The sequence below is a fragment of the Dama dama genome, chromosome 11, assembly GCF_033118175.1.
Source record: "Dama dama isolate Ldn47 chromosome 11, ASM3311817v1, whole genome shotgun sequence".
Taxonomy (NCBI): Eukaryota; Metazoa; Chordata; class Mammalia; order Artiodactyla; family Cervidae; genus Dama; species Dama dama.
This window is the reverse complement of record NC_083691.1, coordinates 5,306,886-5,328,032: the sequence shown is the minus strand read 5'-3', so window position 1 is coordinate 5,328,032 and position 21,147 is coordinate 5,306,886. Positions and strand designations below refer to the sequence as shown.

General features: G+C 55.6%; 1 protein-coding gene and 2 non-coding genes across 17 annotated transcripts in view; all 3 read left to right on the top strand.

Moving 5' to 3' along the window:
• Positions 1–20,545, top strand: part of PRRC2B (proline rich coiled-coil 2B) — an 84,949-nt gene extending 64,404 nt beyond the window's left edge. For 5 of the 15 annotated variants that reach the window (XM_061154368.1, XM_061154365.1, XM_061154367.1 and 2 more), the window contains 16 exons: positions 818–1,014; positions 1,581–1,726; positions 2,212–2,353; positions 3,840–3,922; positions 4,230–4,418; positions 4,564–4,761; positions 5,315–5,401; positions 5,977–6,081; positions 6,232–6,424; positions 7,176–7,291; positions 8,197–8,324; positions 8,718–8,958; positions 11,468–11,644; positions 12,097–12,188; positions 14,872–14,953; positions 16,169–20,545. In XM_061154368.1, coding sequence (XP_061010351.1) covers positions 818–1,014; positions 1,581–1,726; positions 2,212–2,353; positions 3,840–3,922; positions 4,230–4,418; positions 4,564–4,761; positions 5,315–5,401; positions 5,977–6,081; positions 6,232–6,424; positions 7,176–7,291; positions 8,197–8,324; positions 8,718–8,958; positions 11,468–11,644; positions 12,097–12,188; positions 14,872–14,953; positions 16,169–16,303 — 2,311 coding nt within the window. In that variant the 3' untranslated portion in view covers positions 16,304–20,545. Of the gene's footprint in view, positions 1–817; positions 1,015–1,580; positions 1,727–2,211; positions 2,354–3,839; positions 3,923–4,229; positions 4,419–4,563; positions 4,762–5,314; positions 5,402–5,976; positions 6,082–6,231; positions 6,425–7,175; positions 7,292–7,567; positions 7,629–8,196; positions 8,327–8,717; positions 8,959–11,467; positions 11,645–12,096; positions 12,189–14,871; positions 14,954–16,168 lie in introns of those variants that run through there. The other 10 variants (XM_061154371.1, XM_061154370.1, XM_061154372.1 and 7 more) reach the window with 9 other exon arrangements.
• On the top strand, positions 6,889–6,974 carry LOC133065704 (small nucleolar RNA SNORD62). The gene has a single exon (XR_009694965.1). It is a non-coding gene; the product is annotated as a small nucleolar RNA SNORD62 (small nucleolar RNA).
• Positions 10,834–10,919, top strand: LOC133065705 (small nucleolar RNA SNORD62). The gene has a single exon (XR_009694966.1). It is a non-coding gene; the product is annotated as a small nucleolar RNA SNORD62 (small nucleolar RNA).
• Positions 20,546–21,147: the final 602 nt, after the last annotated feature.

Sequence of the window (21,147 nt, the reverse complement as noted above, 5' to 3'; positions counted from 1 at the left end):
AGAGAGAGATGCTCCCTGAGTGCCTTTGCTTTTCCATGAAAGACAAGCAATCCCACTCTGAGGATTCCCCCCACACACTTGGCGATAGCCAGGCAGTAAGCAGGGGCTGTGAGTGACTCCTGAGGCCCAAAGGGCGCCTCTCTGGACTCAGAGGCATTGGGGTGGGTGCCCTGTGCTTGCTGCCTGCTCACTGCCCACAGCTGGCCTGGGATCAGGGTAGGGGCAGAGCCTGTGCAGCCCGCATCCCTGATGTGGCTCAGGCCCCCACCAGGTGCCGAGGAAGACAATTATGCTGTTTCCCGGCCTCCTCAAGAGTTCAGAGCACAGAGGCCTGGCCTGTAGTTCAGTATCTCTGAACAAGGCACCACAGGAGAATGTGAGTTCTTGTCGGTGTGGATCTAGAGGAACTTTCTAGGGCCCAGATGGCAAGACCTGTCTTTACTTGAGGTTTCTGCCCCAGGGGAGTGGCCGTGGAGTGAGGCCTGGGCTCCCTCTGTGGCCCGGTTCTAAGCCTTGCCCCTTACCTCTTTACCGTAGCCCTACTGGGTGTGGTAGGCAAAGGTAAAGGACAGGAGACGAGCTGGGGGAGGGGGTGAGGACAGAGCAGCTTCTCAGGGGCTTTGCTGGAGCAGTGGTCTGGGGTGGCCTCCCCACGGGCTCCCGGCAGCATGTAACTAGCCACCCCTTCTGCTGGGTGGAGGGGACACCAGGAGGAAATGACGGAGACGAGGGCTGAGCTTGGGTGTGTGCTGGGTGTGTATGCGGCTTCTCCTTCTTGGGCCGCTTCTGAGCTGACGAGATCCTCCTTCCTCTCTAGGTCCCCAGACGAGGCCTTGCCTGGAGGTCTTGGCTGTGGCAATGGGACTGGCCACTACACGCTGGAGCGGGCAGCCCATGCTGCCTCTGATGTCACTGAAGCCTCCTGTGAGAAGGCAGAGAAGGAGGCCAAGCTGGCCACCCAGAGGTCAGGCGAGCAGGGAGAGACCATGAAACCATTTGACCTGAACTACGGACGTGAGTGTCAGCTCACATCTTCAGGGGAAGAAAGATCCAGATAGAATGGGGGGCGAGGGGGGAATGGCCACTGCCATGGGTTGCTGAGTTTGCCCTTTCACTGAATATCTTAGGTTCTGGGCACGTACTGGGTTAAGAGCAAAACAGGAAGGATTCCTGCCCTCGTGTTGCTCACAGCCCTGCTGCACTCCCATAACAGCCCTGCAATGTCTCAGTTTTAAAGATGGGAAGCTGAGCCCCAGAGAAGTTGAGTGGTTTGTCCAGGGTCACACTGCTGGTTAGGAGTGGAGCTGGGACTTAGGTGTGTGTCTCTCTGAGGCCTGTTTTCTTAACTGTGACCTGTTTGGTTTGAGATAACAGTGCATTGCAGGGTTGTGAGAAGGGTGTAGAAATCCTCTCTGAGTTTCCTAGACCCTGGTGATGGTGAATATGCTGAGGCCCAAGCCAGCTAAGTGCCTGGCCTTTTGACCTGACTCAGTGCTTAGATATCACGTGTCTGTAGGGTTAGATAATCCTTAGCTTTCAATAAATGGAACCATTGCCCTTCCTTGTGAATCTTGGTTCAGATGCCATCATTGAAAATTGCGGATCCAGCCCTGGGGAGGAGAGTGAGGTGGGCTCTCTGGTGGGCGAAGGCTTCATTGAGGTCCTGACCAAGAAGCAGCGTCGCCTGCTGGAGGAGGAGAGGAGAAAGAAGGAGCAAGCTGTGCAGGTACGGGGTGTGCTGTGAGGGGACGTGGGTCTGGGACACGGACACCTGTAGCCTGCGGTGTCAAAGTGTTCTGAATTCGGCCCGGGCTGGGAGAGGAAGAAAGGCATGCTTGTAAACAGGCGCTGCCTCCCAGGGCCCACTGTCGCTATGCTCCATGGGGTAGATGGTGTGATTTCCCTGCTCTCAGAGGGTAACTGATCCCTGGTGACAAGAGCCGAAACAGGCTGAGCAGGACCCAGACCTCTGTTAGCCCCTGAAGTCCAGCCTACTCCTACTGTGGTCTCAGATCTCAGCCCACTGGGCACTTGCAGGGGTGGTTTGGTTGGCACTGCAGTTCCCGCATGGTTGAGGTCTTAACTGACGGTTGGTGAATTCTCTGGAGCAGTTTCCGTGTGTGGTTTTGGAGCCCACGGTCGTCTGCCTGGGGGGAACTCATTTTTCATGTCTGCTATCGAGGCTGGACCCTATCACCCTCTTCTCCATAGGTTCCTGTCAAAGGCCGAAGTCTTTCCTCTCGAATTCCTCCTCGGTTTGCGAAGAAGCAGAACAACCTGTGCCTGGAGCAGGGTGATGGGCCGGTGCCCGGCAGCAGCCTGGGCACCGAGATCTGGGAGAGCAGCAGCCAGGGTAAGAGCTTGTGTTGGGACCCCGAGGTTCGGGCTGCCTCCCAGGCTTGGGGCCGTGAGTACAGGCACAGCACTGCCTGTCTCCCGGCTTCCTCTGCCGAGTCTAGGGTTAATGCCGTCTGAGCACCACGTGCGGCTGCAACCTCTGAGCAGATGTAAGAGTTTCCTTGCCTGAAGCGTGGTGGCGAGCAGAGCATTCTGCATCCAGTGACGGGAAAGAGGGGTCCCCACCCCGCCTGGCTGAGGTCGCTCAGGAGTTGGTTTGACTGTTGCCCATGTCAGTTATCCTTCCTTCTTACCTTGAGGGCGAGCAGCAGACGACTGTTTGGGAGAACAGGAGTCCACTGCTTTCCTGTCTGTGCTGTGCGCCCTTTCCTTGCCAAAAGGTTTCTGTCAGCTCCTTCCCAAATGCTGTCTTAGACTTTAAAGCAGACTAGGGTGGCCCTTAATTTATAGAACATCTGTTTCCCCGAAGTTAAAAGAATTTCTTATCCAGTGGTATTTTCCTCGTAATCTTTCATTTTAAAATATAAAACCATTTTAACTGAGCAGATTGTTCTTGAGTTCCTGCTTTGGGCAAGGGCCTGCAGGGCGGGCAGCAGGAATTTGGTGAAATCATCCATTGCTAGCTCTTTTATTCAGAGCAGCTGAGGCTTCCAGAGTGAAGTGACAACCCCAGAGCCATGTGACAGACACCCAAGAGCCTGGTTCTGAGCCTGATTCTCTTAGTTCTGCCACATAGCCTGTCTTCATGTTTCTGATTAAAACCTTGATTCTAACACATTTCAGTGTAATATTGGGAAATTGTCAACTCTGATTGAAAGTACAATAGCCTTTTAGTAAATTTTGGTATCAGTCAGTTTGGTTTTGTGAGAGTGGTGGGTGTCGCAGTGTAAATGTCCAAAAATACGTACTTTCTAGCTTGGTCAAGCAGGGTGGACCAACTCAGGAGTCGCCCCTGGCTATCAAGGCTTTCCCTCCTGGATTGTGCAGTGTCTCGTGGTTGCTCAGACCAGGGGTGTGTGGATGGCTTCAGAAGGGCCCTGGATCTTGGAAAAGAGCTTGGGAGGTTTTGTGCACACAGACAGGGTCTGTGACTTTTGTTGGATTTTCAAGAATGGTTGAGCTAACAATAGTTGAGTAATAATCAACTTGACTCATTCAAAGACCTGTAGAGAGGTGCCAATTTGCAGAAATAAATAGTTGGCTTATGTGAAAAATGCTTTATCACAGCAGAGGTAGTGATACGGAGTTCTAATCCCTATGAGTGAGAAGTTGCTGGTGTGTTTACCTGGAGCTCATCGTCCATGAAATCTCGGGGAGCTCATTTATGGAGATGTTTCTGGGAACGTTGGGAAGTCGAGTGAAAGTGTCAGACTGAGGAGGGAGGTGGTTTGAACACTTGAGTTTGTGTGAGCTGCCTGTGGTCGTATTTCTGGCTTGGTGGTTCCTCTTTGATGTCCTGACTCTGTCTTCCTCTTTGGCAGCCCTCCCCCTTCAGGCCTCAACCAGTGACTCCTGGACCAAAGCTGCCACTGCCTTCACCAGCACTGAGCCTGGCTCTGCTGAGGTGAGTGGCCCCCAGGCACCAAGCGTGTGCTCATAGTCCAGAGCCGTCCCAGCGGCCTGCCCAGGCTCTCCCTGGCCAGGTGGTGAGCCTGGCTCATCGCTGGTCTCCAGTCTTGCTTTCAGGTGTGTGGGAGGGAAAAAGAGGGGATGGCCAGGGAGTACCCACTCTGGGTCCTTAGCATCTGGCCATGCTCACAGTGCAGGGGCCCACATGTACCAGGGATCACGGGCTTGGGCCGGGAGACATGTCATGCCCCAGGTCTCGCTCTGCGGGACTCAGGTGCTGACTGGCCGTGTGTCCTGCACAGCAGGGCTTTAAGAGCAGCCAGGGAGACAGCGGTGTTGACCTGAGCGCCGAGTCCCGAGAGTCCTCAGCGACCTCCTCGCAGCGCAGCTCCCCATATGGCACCCTGAAGCCCGAAGAGGCAAGCGGACCTGGTCTGGAGCCCAAGGCCGACGGCCACAAGGAGCAGACTCAAAAGCAGTCAGAGCCAAAGGTAACCTGGAGCCTGGCTCTCAGGGGCCAGGCTAGGCAGAATGGCTGGTGTCTTTTGTCTTCTTTTCCGGCTCCCGGTTCCTTGGAAGCTAGAGGTCAGGGTCACTCCAGACTGTGTGTCTCAGCCTCTTTGCTTTTCTGTCAAGGATTCAGAACAAGGCTCAGGACAGAGCAAGGAGCACAGACCAGGACCCATTGGCAATGAGCGCTCTCTGAAAAACAGAAAGGGCTCCGAGGGGGCCGAACGGCTGCAGGGGGCTGTGGTTCCCCCTGTTAATGGGGTGGAGATTCACGTCGACTCTGTGCTGCCGGTGCCACCCATTGAATTTGGAGTCAATCCGAAGGTGAGGCTTGAAGTGTTTCTTCTACCCACCTCCTCAACCCCTGTTTTTGGTGCTTAGGAAGGAGGGGCCTTTCCTGGAGGAGCGGGGTGGTAGGTGCTGGCAGCACTCCAAGGGATGTTGTGGGGTGGCGTCATGGATGAAGAGCTGCTGTGGGCTGGTTCCGTCTCCCTGCCAGTGCCAGGCAGGTTCTCAGACCAAGCAGGAAGCCAGGCAGAGAAGGGGGTGGCTGCCTTGCTTGGGGGCTGTCGGGGAACAGCTGGCTGTTTCGTTCACGTGGTGAATACTACTTACTTATTTATGTGGCTGTGCTAGGTCTTAGTTGCGTCACATGGAGTCTTTGATCTTTGTTGCGGCATATGGCATCTAATTCCCTGACCAGGGATTGAATTCGGGCCCCCTGCATTAGGATCCCAGAGTCTTAGCCTCTGGACCACCAGAGAAGTCCTGTATTGGGTTTTTTGAGTTGCTGAGGCTATGGGTCCATTTCACATGTGTCTCTGCCAGAAGGTGAACCAGGGTGATTTCTGTGGCTTTGTTCCCCTTTTTCCCCCAGGACTCTGATTTCAGCTTGCAGCCCGGCTCTTCCTCTGGCCCCGTGGGGAACCCAGTTGTCAAACTTCAGGACGCGTTGGCCAGTAATGTAAGTCTGTGCTTCTGCCGCCCGGCTTTGTGGCCTCTGTCCCAGCAGGCCCGTGGGATGAGAGCCTCGCCAGTGTGCTCTGGGGTTGGGCCAGGCAGTTTGTGTCTGGGTGCCATTTCTAGTTACACGCCCGTGGCAAGTTGTTCCATGCCCTGGTTTTGTGAACTTAAAACGGAGTGGTGTAACTCCTAAGGTCTGGTGTATTTGGCACTTTGTGATTCAGAACTTTCCCAGTTCCACGGTCACACACGTTTGAGAATGCTGTGCTAAATAAACAAGTGTCTTTACTCTGCAGTTTCTCAGAAATCCTGTAACCTGCAGGTGGGCGCCAGGCATGGCAGGAGGGGGGTCTAGTGCTGTATTTCTGACCAAATTTCCAGGGCCTCTTTTTCACGGTTTGGGGGAAGGGGCTAAGACAGGAACTGGGACCTCCCCGCCTTGCAGTGGGGCCTGCCTGCTGGCCGCCAGCCGTGCTTCTGTTGCCAAAACATGGCGGCCCTGCTGGAAGGCTGGGTCCGGGCAGGAGGGGTGTGGCTCCCCTGCCTGCAGGTGTCCCACCGTGTCCTTCCCTCCAGGCCGGGCTGGCCCCCAGCATCCCCATCCTACGGCGGGACCACCACATCCAGAGGGCCATCGGTCTCTCCCACATGTCCTTCCCCACCGCCGACCTCACTCTGAAGGTAACTCGGGGCCCGGGTTGTGAGGGGGCAAGAGCAAGCAGACCCCACCCCAGCACACACACCCCAGCCCCACCCCAGGGCCTAGCTTTGTGCCACCTGCTGCCTTCCCGGCAGTAACTTCCATCTCCCCCCACCTCCTTGCTTCCGAAGATGGAGTCTGCACGCAAGGCTTGGGAAAACTCACCCAACTTGCCGGAGCAGAGCTCGCCAGGAGGCGCCGGCTCAGGCCTGCAGCCCCCATCCTCCGGGGGGGCCTCCAGCGGGGTCAGCTATAGCTCCTTTGGCGGCGTCTCCATGCCCCCCGTGCCTGTGGCCTCAGTCGCACCTTCTGCATCCCTTCCAGGTACCTCTCCCCTGGTCCAGCTCAGAGATCCTTATCCATTCCCTCAAGGGAAATACAGGGTTCATAGCCCTGAGCACCCCTGCCTTGACCTAAGGAGCATGTTCCTGGCTGGGGGCCACAGGTTCCTGTGTGCTCTGGTCTCTGGCACTTGCTGCTCTCCGCTTCCAGCCCTGGGAGGAGACAGGACTCTGTGACCTCAGCAGGGCTCTCTCATCTCCTGGAGAGAGGCCCCAGCAGAGACTCTGTCACATGAGCAGCTGTCTGAGCTTTGTGAAATAGCACAGGGTCGTGATGGCTGGGTATGGGGTCACCACACTGATGAGATGAGCTCACACCTGGGAAGGGGTTTGTATCAACTGAGCCTCAGTAAGCGGGAACCAGTTTTATCCCAATTGTCACTGTCCTTGTCACGGTATCAGTGCCCGAAGGAGCCTGTGGGGATTCAGGGGGCCCAGCTGCCAGCGTCTCAGTGATGCGATTCCAATAGATCCTTCTGACCCTCCACTGTGGACTCAATAGCAGGGAGATGAAGAGGACCGTGACTGAGAGACCATGGCAGCCTCCTTTATGACCGAGCCCTTCCTGGGCGTGTGGGGCGGTGGGTGAGAGGGGAGGCCGGCTGCAGCGGCCCCTCCCCCCAGGCTGCACAGGAGCCCAGGGCCAGCTCTGCCACGTTCCCTCCCCGACCACTTCGCGGGACCTGGGACAGCGAGACTTGATCCTGTTCCCCTGCCTTGAATTCTGTTTCCAGGCAGTCACCTGCCACCTCTCTACCTGGATGGCCATGTGTTTGCAAGTCAGCCCCGGCTGGTTCCTCAGACCATACCTCAGCAGCAGAGTTACCAACAGGTGATGCCGTTGAGACAGGTGATCCAGGGATACGGGGGAGGGTGCAGCACAGGGCGTGATTGGCTGCTTCATGTACCTGTTCACAGCTTGTCTCGTGTTTTGCACCCCTCACGTTACTGCCCCGTACCTGGCACATTACGGCAGCCAGTCAGTGTTTCCTGAGTGAACGCGCGAGAGCCGAGGAGGAGGGATGGAGCTGAGTGCTCTGGACTGCTTAGCTTTCCTTTCTTGACGCTCTCCCTCCTGCACCCTAGCTGGGGAATTCACTGAAATGGGATTCTCTTTGGTGATCAGGTATCCTTCTGATGAAGAGAAGAAAGGCCTAGACTCCCAGGCATGGATGCGTTAGAAAGAGGTAGTTGTAGAAGTGAGCAGGTGTCTGTGTTCATGCACAGTGGGTACACTGCTGTGCTGCCAGGGGCTGCGTGTGGGAGTCTCCTCCTGAAGCTGGTGCTGGGCCTTCCACGGGGGGTCCTGTACCTGCAGAAACCAGGGTGAAGCGCCGCCCCAGGGGCAGAGGACACGGCCCGTCCTGGTCTTTTCAAAGCGTATTCTTAAACATTATGTTGTTTGGTTCTGCAAGGTCTCATAACTGGGTCGTAGCGCACGTATTCCTATGTCCGTGGCGTTTCCCATCCACTGTTGGGTTTCTAAACCCACCTCTGTTGGATGTGGAGCTCAGGCTTGTTCGTCCTGCTGTGCCGGGTCAGTGTAGGGACAGTTGTGCTGGTCTGGGGCTGCTGCTAGTTCTCTCTTCTCTCCCAAGAAGGAAGGAAGTGCAGGCAGGCTGTGTTGAGTTTGCTTTGAGGGCGGTGTTGGCTGCCTTGGGAAGAAGGACCGGGTGGGGGTGAGGGGGTGCCGTTGGCGGGCTGGGAGAAGCAGCTTGCAGGACAGCGTGGTGACCGCCCGCCTCCCGTCTGCAGGCTGCCGCTGCCCAGCAGATCCCAATTTCCCTTCACACATCTCTGCAAGCTCAAGCCCAGCTGGGACTGCGGGGCGGGCTGCCCGTCTCCCAGTCTCAGGAGATCTTCAGCTCCTTACAGCCCTTCAGGTGAGGAGCCTGGGTGTGGGGGCCTTGGCGGCCGGTCCCGTGGCCACTGGCGGCTGTGCGTGTGTCTGCGGGGTCTGGGGTCGGGGTTGAGCTGGCCCGCGCTCTCGGCGTGTCTGTCCTGTGCTTTTGGCCTCACAGGTTTTCCTGTGTCTCGTACAGCCTGTATGTTTGCTTAATATTGTGATGTTCAAACTAGGGTCCCTAGACCAGCAGCAGCAGCAGCAGCGACTAGGAGCTTGTAAATGCAGGTTCTCAGGTCTCATCCCAGGCCTCTGAGTCAGAAACCCTGGGGCTGAGCCAAGGGCCCATGTGGGAGCGAGTGCTCTGGGGTCTGAGGTGAGTGCAGCCGGTACATCCACCTGCCTGACCCAACCGTCCATCTGGCTTTTGCAGGTCTCAGGTGTACATGCACCCCAGCCTGTCACCGCCCAGCACCATGATCCTCTCCGGAGGCACAGCCTTGAAGGCCCCCTACTCGGCGTTCCCAGGCATGCAGCCCCTGGAGATGGTGAAGCCCCAGTCCGGCTCGCCCTACCAGCCCATGAGTGGAAGCCAGGCCCTGGTCTATGAGGGCCCGCTCAGCCAGGCGGCCGGGCTCGGCGCCTCCCAGATGTTGGACTCCCAGCTCCCGCAGGTCAGGAATTCAGTCATGCCTGCCTCCAAGCCCCAGATCTCTTTTCTTCATGACCCTTTTCCCTTGTATCTGCCTCTTGACTCGCCCTGGCTTCCATGTGGCTTGTGGCTGCTGTGATTAGTGTCTGGGCTCAGGCCCGGGCCAGCTCCTCCACCAGCCATGAACAGCCCCGAGACCTGGATTCTCCTGCAGCCTCTCCCCCTACCCAGGCTCAGGGGTGCTGAGTGTCCTCTCTCGTGCTCACTCATGCTTCTAGACCTTCTAACCCTGGTCCCACCACCAACCCCCATGTGCTGCAAGCACCACGTGACAGGATCTCTGGTTCCACGTCCTCCTGCCCCCTGGGCACATTAAACTGTTCTGAGGGTCACTCCCTTTCTTTGGACCCTGGATCAGTCTTGAGCTCCACTTCCATGTGGTTCTCAGCAGGGTGGACATCTCTGTGGATGACCCTCCTGCAGCCTCCTCACCCCCAGTGCTCCACTCACCAGTCCAGAGTCTGGACTGGTCCCTGCCCACAGCTGCACCTCTCCTATCATCTTGGGCTTAAGGGTCCTACCCAGTCACCACCTTGAACTTTTCACCCCCTCCCTCTAGTGACCAACTACCTCCAAACACCTTTTAACGCTCCCTCCTACTTCCCTACTCCTTGTGAGGTGGGGTGCACCATGGCTTGTAGGATCTTAGTTCTCTGACCAGGGATTGAACCTGTGTAGTCTGCAGTGGAAGCATGGGGTCCTAACCACTGGACCACCAGGGAACTACCCCTTCCTTGTCATTTGCACTCCGCTTCCCACCCCCACCTCTGTGCTCACCCATGTTAAACCCTGGCTTGCCTCTGCTCATCTGCCTGTGGATGGATTCAGGCTAAATACAGACCCTCCAGATGGCCCTCCACAGACACAGGGCCCTCCCCACCCGACGCACAGCCCCCTGGACGCACAGTTCCTGATGGCTAGATTCAGACTGAATACAGATCCCTCCAGATAGCCCCTTGCAGTCACACAGGGCCCTCCCTGCCCGTCGCAGAGCCTCCTGCATGCACAGTTCCCAGTGGTTTTGGTACCTCGCCTATTTATTGCCTTCTCCCCCACCTTGATGGTGCCTCCTGTGTCCACAAAGAAATGTGAGTCATAACCAGGAAGAGACCATCTACAAGCTCCCAGCACCATGACTCTGAAGGACGGAAGGGGCCCTGGGGCGAGGGCAGCAGCTGTCCTTACTTACCCGGGTACTGCGGCAGCACGCGTCAGCGCCTGCCATACTCAGCCATGAGGGTCTTCCACCCTGCGCCTGCATCCCCAGGCAACCCTGTCCTTCCTTTTTCTTCTAAAAAAGGAAACCCTTTAAGGGCATTAGCCCACTCCATATTACTGAACCTGACCTTCATCCTCCTCCTCCTGATCGGTCAGTAGCATCTGATGCAGGGGTCATGCTCGCTGGGCCACGGGGACTCTGCCCCTGGTTCTCCTCCCTCCCTGAGGCCGTCTTTCTCAGTCTCCTTTGCCGTTTCCTCCTCGCCTCCCTGGGCAGTAAGTCACTGTGCCTCCTGGGCTCTGTCTAGACCTGTGCTTCTGAGCCTCATCCCAGCACAGCTCTCCCTGGTTCTGTCTTCAGTCCAGACCTGTCTCTTGGAGTTGAACTCAGGCCCAGTGGGCTGCCCGCTGTCTCTGCTCACAACTCACAGTATCTCAGACTTAAGGGAAGCAAACTTCATGTCCAGCAGAGTCATCTTTGGGTTCCTGTTCCCCGCAAGCCCCTATTGATGCTTAAGCCCAAAAGTATTCAGAGTCTGGGCCTTTCTCGTCCTGTTTACCCCGCTCCCACCCTCACCCCCGTCAAGGCTCTGCACGGCTAACGTGGGACTGCCACTTGTCTCAGTGATGCAATTCCAATAGATCCTTCTGATCCTCCACTGTGGACTCAATAGCAGGGAGATGAAGAGGAACGTGACTGAGAGACGCCACGTGGTGGCCCCCGGCCCCCGCTCCTGAGGGTCTCCTGACCCACCTCCTTGCTCTCTCTCACCTCGTTCCAGCATTTAGGAGCATTCCCTTGGGCCTGGTGGTTCCCGCCTCGTCCTGTCATAACAGGCTTCAGGAGGATCCAAAGACACTAGGGACCCTAAGCCCCAGACCCTAGTTTTCTGTCACCTTTGGAGGCAAAGCATAAAGGACTCCTGCCTTTTTGTGCCACAAAAGGGCGCACAAAGATACCTTTGCTCTCCAGCTCCCCTCTTTGGGGGACTCACTGGGTCACTACTTAGGAGGAGGTCTCTGGGCCTTGCTGACCTTTCTGTCTTTCCTCTCAACCGCCGCAGCCAGCCTGTGGTTCTTTCTCCCGCTCTCCTGAGAGTGTAAAATTAGGGTGATTTCTGCTGCGGTCTGTCGAGAAGCTGTCCTTCTGGGGAAGAGCCTTGCTTCCTCCTCTGGAATGAGAGCCTGAGCGCGACACAGGCTTGCTCTCAGACATGCATGCTGTCCTCCTGACTGTGCCCTTTGCCCAGCAGTTGACGATGCCCCTGCCTGGCTCCCAGCTGCCTCTGCCCCGGTACGGCTCCGGGCAGCAGCCCCTGCTCCTGCCACAGTCCATCCAGCTGCCCCAGGCGCAGAGCCTCTCGGTCGGGGCCCCCCGCAGGATCCTCGCCCCTGGGTCCCAGCCTTCGGTCCTCAACACCAGCAGAGAGGTGAGGCTCACTCCCATCTTGCTGTGATCCTGGGATGCGGGGTGGGGGAGTCTTGGCTTTGGGGGACCCTCCTGGTAAGTCAGGAACCATAGCTGTCATGCAACGTGGAGGCTCTCGGCCTGACCAGACGGCTGGCTTCCTGCTCTTTGCCAAGTCCTCTCGGTCCCAAGGCAGGAGCTCCTTGCTCACGTGTCACCAACAGCATGGACAGGCCTGGGTGCGTGGATCAGGAGGGCCTTAGGGGGCTGCTGCTGAGGTCCAGGGCCAAAGTCCTCGCCAGCTCCAGGGTTCCACAGAAGGTGGCCTCAGGGTGGTGCACAGTCCATCCTCCCCATCTCGTGGCACCACCACCCCCACCCCGCAGCCCCAGCTCTGCCCAGGGTGGTGGTGTGGGGGCAGCTGTCCCCAGGGCCCTCCTATGACTCTGTCGCTTCCCTTCCCGGTGTTTGGAGTCCTCTCAGATGGAGATGAAGGGCTTCCACTTTGCCGACAGTAAACAGAATGTTCCTTCAGGAGGCTCTGTGCCGTCGCCGCAGACCTACAGGTAAAGCGCCACCCTGGGGCTGGGTGCCCACGGCCGAGCCCTCAAGGTGCAGTCACGGGCCCCGGGAGAGCAGGGCGAAGGCAGGGCGCTGAGGCGGGGTCGCCTTTGTCAGCCTCCTGTCACCAGGAGGCTGCAGTGCGGGGATGCAGGAGACTTGTGAATGGTTCTGCTTTAATCATTATCATAAACTGTTCTGATGCCGGAGAACTTTGTGGAGAGATAGGGAAAGGAAAAGCTGATGTTACAGTAACATCAGGGCTGACTCTGGCTACTGGCAACCTTCTCACCAGATTCTTCATAAAAGACTCACTGGCATGGGGGGTGCACACTCTGGAGCAGGGATTCCTCTCCCGGGGCCACATGTCCCCCATGGGCTTCTGACCCACCAGGGCTTGCTGCTCTGGGCTCGTGGGCATGAGTGGACCTCCTTTGGATCCGCCTCCACCTCTAGTAAGTGTCCCAGGTCACTTGCTGGATTCAGAGGGGGCTTGCTGTATGTAAGTCATGGGCTGAGTTATGGCTGACCCTTGAACAATACAGGGGGCAGGGGTGCTCACCTCCCACGTGGTTGAGAAGTCAAGTATAACTTCATAGCCCTTCATATCCATGGTTCCATATTTGAGGATTCAGCCAACTGTGGGTTGTGTAGTACATGTATATTGAAAAAAATCTGCGTGTAAGTGGACCCCATACGGTTGTTCAAGGGTCAGCGGTTCTTAGTATGTTAGAAAGTTAGGGAGCGTCCAGTTCTGACAGCGTTTGCACTGACTGGGAAGGCCCCACACTCTGGGGTCTGGCCCGAGGGTTGGCACAGTCGACTCTTGTTAACCGTGGAAGTTTCCTGGAATTCCCTCCTGTTTACCCGTGAGGAACACAGGTGTGTGTGACCTGCAGTGCCTGTGCGAGGTGACTGCGTAGCTGTGGCTGAGCTCACCTCCAACACAGCCAGCCGTGTGCCCCCTGACCCGGAGTGTGGAGGCCGAGTCGCCCTCCTTCACGTCAGTCCTTCTCCAGCTGCAGTTCCCGAGAAAGGGGCTTTTGTCAAATCGCCCCGTTTCATTATCTTTCCTGTTCTTGTTTTCACTCTCTTGGCTTGATTTTTTTCTGTTTGTTGTTTTCAAGTATATTTTTCATATAGGCCAAAACTACAGACCTGTAAAAAGTATATATGGGCAGCAGCAGCAGCAAACAATGAGTTTGATTGGGAAGAAAAAAGGAAGCTTCAGGCACAGATTCCCCTGCTGCCACAGGCAGGTTTTACCCCCGTCTGATTGGAGAGCCTTCCTTGGAGGCCAACCCGCAAAAGGCACGCTCACGTAACAAGAGTCGCCTGTGTCCATTCACTGTCAGCATGGCAGCAGCAGCTTTGTTTTTGGGAGAATGCTTAGAAAAGACAAGCATAGCTGGTAGCCTTTGTTGGTGTCTTAGTGAGGTTGGGAGAATGGGAGTGGTTTACAGTGCAGTGTTGCCCAAATTTTCTGGAGACAGGGCTTCGGATGCATGCCCTGTCAAAGAAGGGTTCCTTGACCAGATACTTGGGCAGGGGGCGGGGGTGACGTGTGAGCCCAGGAGGGCTTGCTAGGGGGTCAGGGTGCACCTCAGCAGACGGCCTGCATTCCCCTGGCCCTCAGGGGGTCTTCTTGAGCTCTTCTCATGACCTTTGACCACAGAATCCTTTTCCACATGTTATTTAGTCACTAAGTGGTGTCCGACTCTGTGGCCCCGTGGCCTATAGCCCACCAGGTTCCTCTGTCCGTGGGATTTCCTAGGCAAGGATACTGGAGTGGGTTGCTATTTCCTTCTCCAAGGAATCATCCCTACGTAGGGATCGAGGCCGCATCCCCTGCATTGGCAGTTGGATTCTTTACCACTGAGCCACCAGGGAGGCCTTTTTTTCCACACGGCACCTGATTAATTAACATCCTTGGAGCTAGTTGTCTGTCAGTGGAATACATGTAGAAAGGTGATTTACATTTTTATTACTTTTGGTATTATTCTTTGCTACCCACCACCCTCTACTTCCCAAATGAAGACTGGAAGGATACTTGGCATAACTCATGTATCAGGCTTTTGGGGGGGTGGGGGTGGGGCACGCTGTGTAGCTTGCAGGATCTTAGTTTCCCAGCCAGGGGTTGAACCTAGGCCCCAACAGTGTGAGCACCGAGTCCTAACCTCTGGATCACCAGGGAGTTCTCTTCTTTTTAAAGTCTGAACTCCTATTGGAGTTTAAGCTCATTTTTATTTTTTATTTATTTCATCAATCATATATACACATATGTATCTGCCGTGGCACTCAGCTTGTGGGATCTTAATTCCATGACCAAGGATTGAACCCAGATCCACGGCAGTGAAAAGCAGAGTCCTAACCACTGGACCACCAGGGAATCCCTTCATGTGTCAGGTCTTGTAGCCCTTTTGTCTGGAGCATCAAGTTGGTCCAGACCCTCCAAACCTGAGAGACGGTTGGTGACCGTCTGTCCTTTGGTCGGTGTCTGCCCATGGTGGGGCCCTGGCCACCGCCCCTCAGGTGCGTCCCTGTGAACTGGGTTGAAGGTGCCAGGGCCCCATGGCGACACCCTCGCCCCCTGTGCCCTGGCTGTCTGGGTCTGTGTCCTCCGATGGAGGCTTGACTCCGTTTCCATGGTGACGCGTGTGTTCTCACCCCCTCCTTTGGTTTTTTCAGGCCTAGCTCTGCTAGCCCCAGTGGGAAGCCCTCTGGATCAGCAGTTAACATGGGCTCTGTGCAGGGACACTACGTTCAACAGGTAGAAGATGGCTTTCCAGACCCTCCAGCCCCGGATGCTTAGGCCCGTCTCCAAGTGCCAAAAGAGGAGGGACTGTCCAGCCCGTTTGCGTGCTCCTCTTAGAAAGAGACATGCCCTGGCGCTTAGAGAGTGGCGCCGAGAGCCCGTGTCCCTCCCGGAGAAGGTGCTTCTCCTTTTGCCGGGCGTCTGGATCCTTCCTTGTCCTGCTGAGAAGGGAGGATGCGGATTCCTCGGAGGAGGTGACGCCGGAAGGGGGACTCTCCCTCCGTAACAATTGGGCTGTGAAGGCGCTGGGACCCGGTTAGGCCCAGGGGTCAGCTCTAGAAGCCGGGGGTATGCAGGCACGTGTGTGCCTGGCGCGTGTGCCTGTGCGTGCTGGCCTAGTAAGTGCTGTGTCTCATCCCTGTTTTGGCCGGGTGGGGTCCAGACGGATTGACATTCTCCCATTTATAACGAGAGGGCTCGCTCAGCATCTTTGCCTTCGGCACGATCTCTTCAATCCTCTAAAATGTGACCGAGCTCCAGAGCTCAGACAAGTCAGGTGTGGGATGTTAGCGAGACAGCCTTCCTGGCTGGTGGAGGTAGAGGCTCTGTTGTTCAGTTCACTTCTCCTAACTCAGTTCCCCAAGGGTCACTCTCTGAGTTGCTAGACCTGAGCTTCTAAAGCTTCCTTGAGAACTCACACCACCGTGTGAGGGGCAGAACCAGGCTGCTCACTCGGTGACACCCCTCAGTGTGCAGAGTTGCAGCATAAGGGGTCCCTGGCTGTGACTCGAGGTCACACTAGGGGCTTGGAGAACGGCTCCCACAAAATGGGAGTCAGGTGGGTTGAGGATCTGGGAGGCCGAGTTGGACGAGAGGCCCCATGCCCCTGCAGCATGGATGGGGGGTGCGTTGATTTGAGAAGGTCCCTGGGGCAGCCTTGGGTGGGCCGCTCCTGCAGAGGCCCCTGGGCGGCACAGATGCTTCCCCGGAACCCGGGCCTCCTGCCTCTCCGAATCACTGCACTCAGCGCCCTGGGAGGGAGCAGAGCCTTCTCAAGCCAGGGTCCTGCCCAGGAGAGGCATTTCTGAGTCTGGTCCTTGACTGAAAGATGGGCTTCTTAGGGTAGCTTTCCTCTGACGCAGGAGCAGGAAGCAGGTGGTGGGACCATGGGTCCTGGCAGGTATGTTTGCGCAAGGCTGACTTCCTCTGTCTCCATCCATCTGTCCAAAGGCAAAGCAGCGAGTGGATGAAAAGCCCGGCCTGGGAGCCGTGAAGCTGCAGGAGCCACCCTCAGCCGCTTCCCCGCTGAAGCGAACCGGAGCGATCAAGCCCCGGGCGGTCAAGGTGGAGGAGAGCAAGGCCTGAGGGGCTGGGCCCGGCCTGCCCGGGAGGACTCTGCCCTTGGCCTTGCTGCTGCCCGTCGCTGGGGAGTCTCGCCGAGGGATCCCCCATCCACTCACCTGGCCCGGACTTCGAGGTCTCCCTTCTCTCCTCCATTCTCGAAAGCTCCGTTGTCCAACCGGCTTGCACCCGTGGATCTCTGGCATTGACCTGCTTGCTTTAATACGAAACGAACAAGCAAACGACTCCATTCCCATCTCCTTTCCACCATGACTGCGGACTGACCGAGCGTGGAGTGCAGTCATGCCGTGCAGACTAACCCCGCCCTCCCCCGCTTCCACCCCTCCCTGCCTCCCGTCCTCGGGGCACCGTGGTCTGGCAGCAGGGCCGTTTTAGTTTGAGGCTTTTTGTTTTAAAAAGCAGCTACAGGTTTTTACAAAAGAGAAAGGAAAAGAAAACAAAAACACAGGCTTTGTATAGCTGGACTTTTATCTGTCCTTTGCCACCCTCTCCCTGACCTCCTCCTGTTGCAGTAGTTTCCTGTCACCTCCCCTGTTCAGTGTGGTAGGTCACTGCGGTACTGGTAGGGGTGATGCTTGGGAGCACGCCTCTCCTGCTCTCTCTCTGCTGGTTACTTGCAGAAAGAAGTGGTTTCAGACACTGCTCCTGAGCTCGGGAAGCGGTGACTTGCGGGGGCGGGGAGTGGGCAGGTGGACTGGCATTTCAATGGCCTCCAGCCTCTGGGCTGGTGACCACAGGGAGCTTATGGTCAGTCCATTGATGATGATGATGTTTTTAGCCTAAGAATGACACAGAACTTCTGTCTCAGACTCTCCCTAAAGCTGGTGGGGACACTGCTGGGAACGTGAGGTGAATCATGGAAATAAAAGGCCGTGGTGTGTTCCTGTCTTGAGCGGGGCGGTGCGAGCTGACAGCACCACCACCACACCCCACCCCCTCATCAGTGCCGGCTGCACCCACAGGGCCTGATGTTTTCTCATGCTCCCTCTTCTCCGAGCTGCCTTGTCTCTCTGGGTCCTCCTGTCCATCCACCCCTCCCGCAGCTCGGCACTGGAAACCCTGCTGTCCTCTGTGGCGACAGGCGGCTGGACCATTGTCACTAGAGATGACGGGTGTGGTCGGGTCTGTCGCTGCGGCCCGAGCTCTGGGAGGAGGCAGGAGGGCTTGCTTCTCTCCCTTTCTCCCCTCGCAGCTACAGGCCCAGGCTGTGGGGCCAGAGAGGCCTGAGCAGGGCAGTGGGGTCTCTGGTCTTTCCAGAGGCCAGAGCAGGGCCCAAGGGGAGGTGGGCGACTGCAGGGCTGGCAATGCTGCCAAAACAGCCTGCCTAGCCTTTTAACGTGTGCAGAGCTATTGCTGTCCAAATGTGGGGGCATTTATGCTAAGTCTCTGCTTTTAAAATAAGTACTAGAAGGAAATCATCCTAAACTCCAAGGAAAGGCAAGGGGAAATGTGAAGTTTTGCCTATGCTCTTGAGAGAACTAAGCTGCCATCAACAGTTGCTGGCAGGTCTGGGGGAGACTTGGCTTGAAGGATGGGAGGCAGGGAGATGGCACGGCCCACAGAGTCCACCTGCAGTGTCGCCCCAGGTGGTGACGGCTACTCGGGCTGGGACTTTAGGCTCTGGCTAGTGTGGAACACGGAAAGAAGGGCCTTAGGAATCGCTGTAGTCACTCGTTGCTCTTCGCTGCTTTAAGGAAGCATGGGAACAACAGCCTCTGGCAAAAGGTGCAGGGTTTCAACGTTTAATCAGTGGTGTCCAGCACTCCCCTCCTTGCCTCCACCCTCAGACCTTACTTCTCACTGGCATGTGTTTTTGCCTTTTCTTCTCTTTCATCCCCTGGATCTTTACTCTGAAGCCCTTTCTTGCAGGGCTGCCACTGGACAGAGCTCTCTGTGTGCTCACCTGCCCTTGTCCCCCTCCCCCTGTGAGCGCCTGGCTACTGTCCCCACTGACGGGGCTCCCTTCCCCTCCGGTAGCCCCTTCAGGGCCTCACGCTCTCAGATAGAAACGTGGCCAGACCCCTCACACCTGATTCCAGTGCATATTATCAAAAGGAAAAAAGGCTTTCTCGTTTTGAAATTCAGCAGGACAGGCCTGGATGCTGTTACAAACTCTTTTAAGATGTGTCCCTTCAGGTGAACCTGCCCTCAGAGTGACAGTACTTCCTGTTTGAGGAAAAAAAAAAGTGAAAAGGTCACCTGTTCTCCCTTTTCTCTACCTACCCCTGTATTCCCCCCACCCCCAATAAAAACAGAAAACACTAGAATTTATTTATATGTATTGATGTCGTAGGTCTAGGTGGAAAAAGAAGTAAATGTTTCACTGCTCTATTTATATATAATGTCTGAATTATTCTGTGCAGGAAAGGCCAGGAAAATTGCATGTGAAGTTCAGTGCGTTTACCACCTTCGTGTGCCCAAACTGCAGTCTCTTTCCGGATAAGACAGATTTTACAATGAACTCTGGAGGCAGAGGGTGGGCCCTGGGCCCACCCAGCACCCCATCCCTTCCTTGGTCTGATGAAATGCAGTAATTACTGCAGAGATGTCTTGGGGGGCAGTCTCTCTCCTGTCATGTGGTTTTGGAGCCAATCTCCAGGTAATAGGACTTGGGGTCATATTTTGCCTTCATATCCCCATCCTCAGAGTGCAAATCCACACAGAGGCCTCTGCCAGAAAGCCTTGGGTCAACCAGCGGGAGGGAACACGTAAAGACTAGCACTCAACAATTTTCTGCTCCTGGGCAGGGGCAGGGGCAGGGGTCAGAGCCCTCTCACTTTGCCTTCAGCTACTCAGCTTACCCTTCTTTGCCATGCTGGCTGCTCCACCCTGGCCGTTGATGATGCATCCTGTTCCTCGGCAGCCAGTGACCCTGTAGTTACTGTGTGTCGTCCAGCATCAATTCCTCTGTGGGGTAAAACCCAAGAGCGTGAGCTCATGTACCTGTGAGGCCTCGTCCACCCCCTGAAGGCTTCTTTGCCAGCTGTATTTGGTCTGGTTTTCGTTTCCTGTTTTGAATTAATGTTACTGTTTTCAAACTTGGAATTCCTACACTTTGGGCTCCAGGTTCCTTCAGGGAGAAAACTAAAGAATGACTATTACCCAGAAAAATCGGTCGGTCCGGTTCCAAAGCCATGGTCATTGCAGCAACTTCTGGGGACACTGGGGTATCTTGTTACATACTGACATCAGTTCTCTCCAGCTCTGCCCTCACCCTCCTGTCTTGTAGATCTGCCTTCTGGATGGTTGATGAGGTTTGTCAAGGGCTGTGGAGGCTCAGAGTGTGCACTCACAGGCATGGTCTCACTCAGAACTGGCCCGCTGAGGCAGCGTGGGGTCAGCAGCTGAAGCCCCCTCCCTCCTGTGTGGTTCCCCTCCGCTGAGTAGCTGCATGTTACCTCTCAAATCTGTATTTGTCCCATTTTTCTTGCAGAGCTAGCCTGGGTTAGAAGGTCTGCTGGAAATGGCCTTTGAGCACCAAGGACACTAGGGTACTTGAACTTAGTACTATTCTGTGATGACTGGGAAATGCAGACTTCAGAAAGCTGGCTCTTCCAGTTTGAAAAGTGAACCGGACCTAAGACATCACCAGGACAGGAGCGGCTCAGTGTTGGAGTCGGACACTGTTGTCCAGCCATGTCCTCCACCGGGACCACCAGTGCATATCTGGCCAGTGATCTTCAGGCACATCCAACCTGCAGTTCACCATTTCTCCACCCCAGTTAGGTGACCTCCAAGAGGGAGCAGTGTCCCCGAGGCCCTGCCTTCAGCATGGTACAAAGCCTCAGTGCAGAACTTTCTGTTGAGGCTCTCTGTGGACGACCTTCCGTTGTGAAAAGGGGGTCCTGCACACCAAGCTTTTGACCTCATGCCTTGCATAGTAAAAAGCGTTCGGGTTTTTGTTGAGAGGGTTGTGGTTTTTGTTTTTTTTTTCTTATCTTATTTTGGCCTTTCCTCTCTTTGTCTTTTCATGTAGACCAGATATTTGAAAGGGCAGACGATGGCTAAAAGGTGTAACGTGCAGCTTGTTTCTACGTTGTTTGGGGGAGCTTTTACCTTAGATGGGAAAATGGAACCTTGGATTCACCAGGCCATGGTGGCACCCTCCTCCTTCACCCTTCCCTCCGGTTCAGTACCTGTTGTTTCTCCTTTCAAATATGTGATTGTACTAGCTCTTTCCATATGAAAGAATTCTCCTTATTTAAATAAAAAAAAGTTAAAAAAAAAAGACCCACTGAAACCAAACATGCTTTGTTAGGCTGTGTGTTCCTCGACCATGTCATTTGAGTAGAAATGGAAGAGTTCCGCTTGTGTAGAAATTAAGAGACTGGGCAACGTGAGGGTGAGGAGGGGCTGAAGCCTGGGGTTATTAAGGTGGGTCTTCCCAGTGGGTGGACGTTAGCACTGCCTGCCCCCTGCCCTTCCTCACCCCACTCCCCTTGTGAAATGGCTGGGTCACAGAAGGTAGGTGCTTGACTTGTGTTTTGTTGCCACTTCTAATGTCCCTTTTGTTTTGCTGTAATAGGAGAGGTAATAAAGTACAAAGTTTTGCGGTACTTTGGGCTAGGAAAGCAGAGCAAGCCAGGTGTGGGCCGTGAAGGATGGAGAGTTAGGATCTGGGTTCGAGTGGTAGTCCTCGGTTCTGCCCTCCACTAGATGGTCACCTTGGGAAAGACACCACTGCCCAGAGCCACAATTTTCATAATTATAAAATGTGGGTTGTAAACAGTACCTACTGGGCAGGGTACTGTGGATGCAGAGGCCATGGCAGTGTTCAGCACAGTGCCTGGCCCCAGGTGAGGATGTAGGAAACTTACACATTCAGTGAGTTTAACACTTTCCAAAAA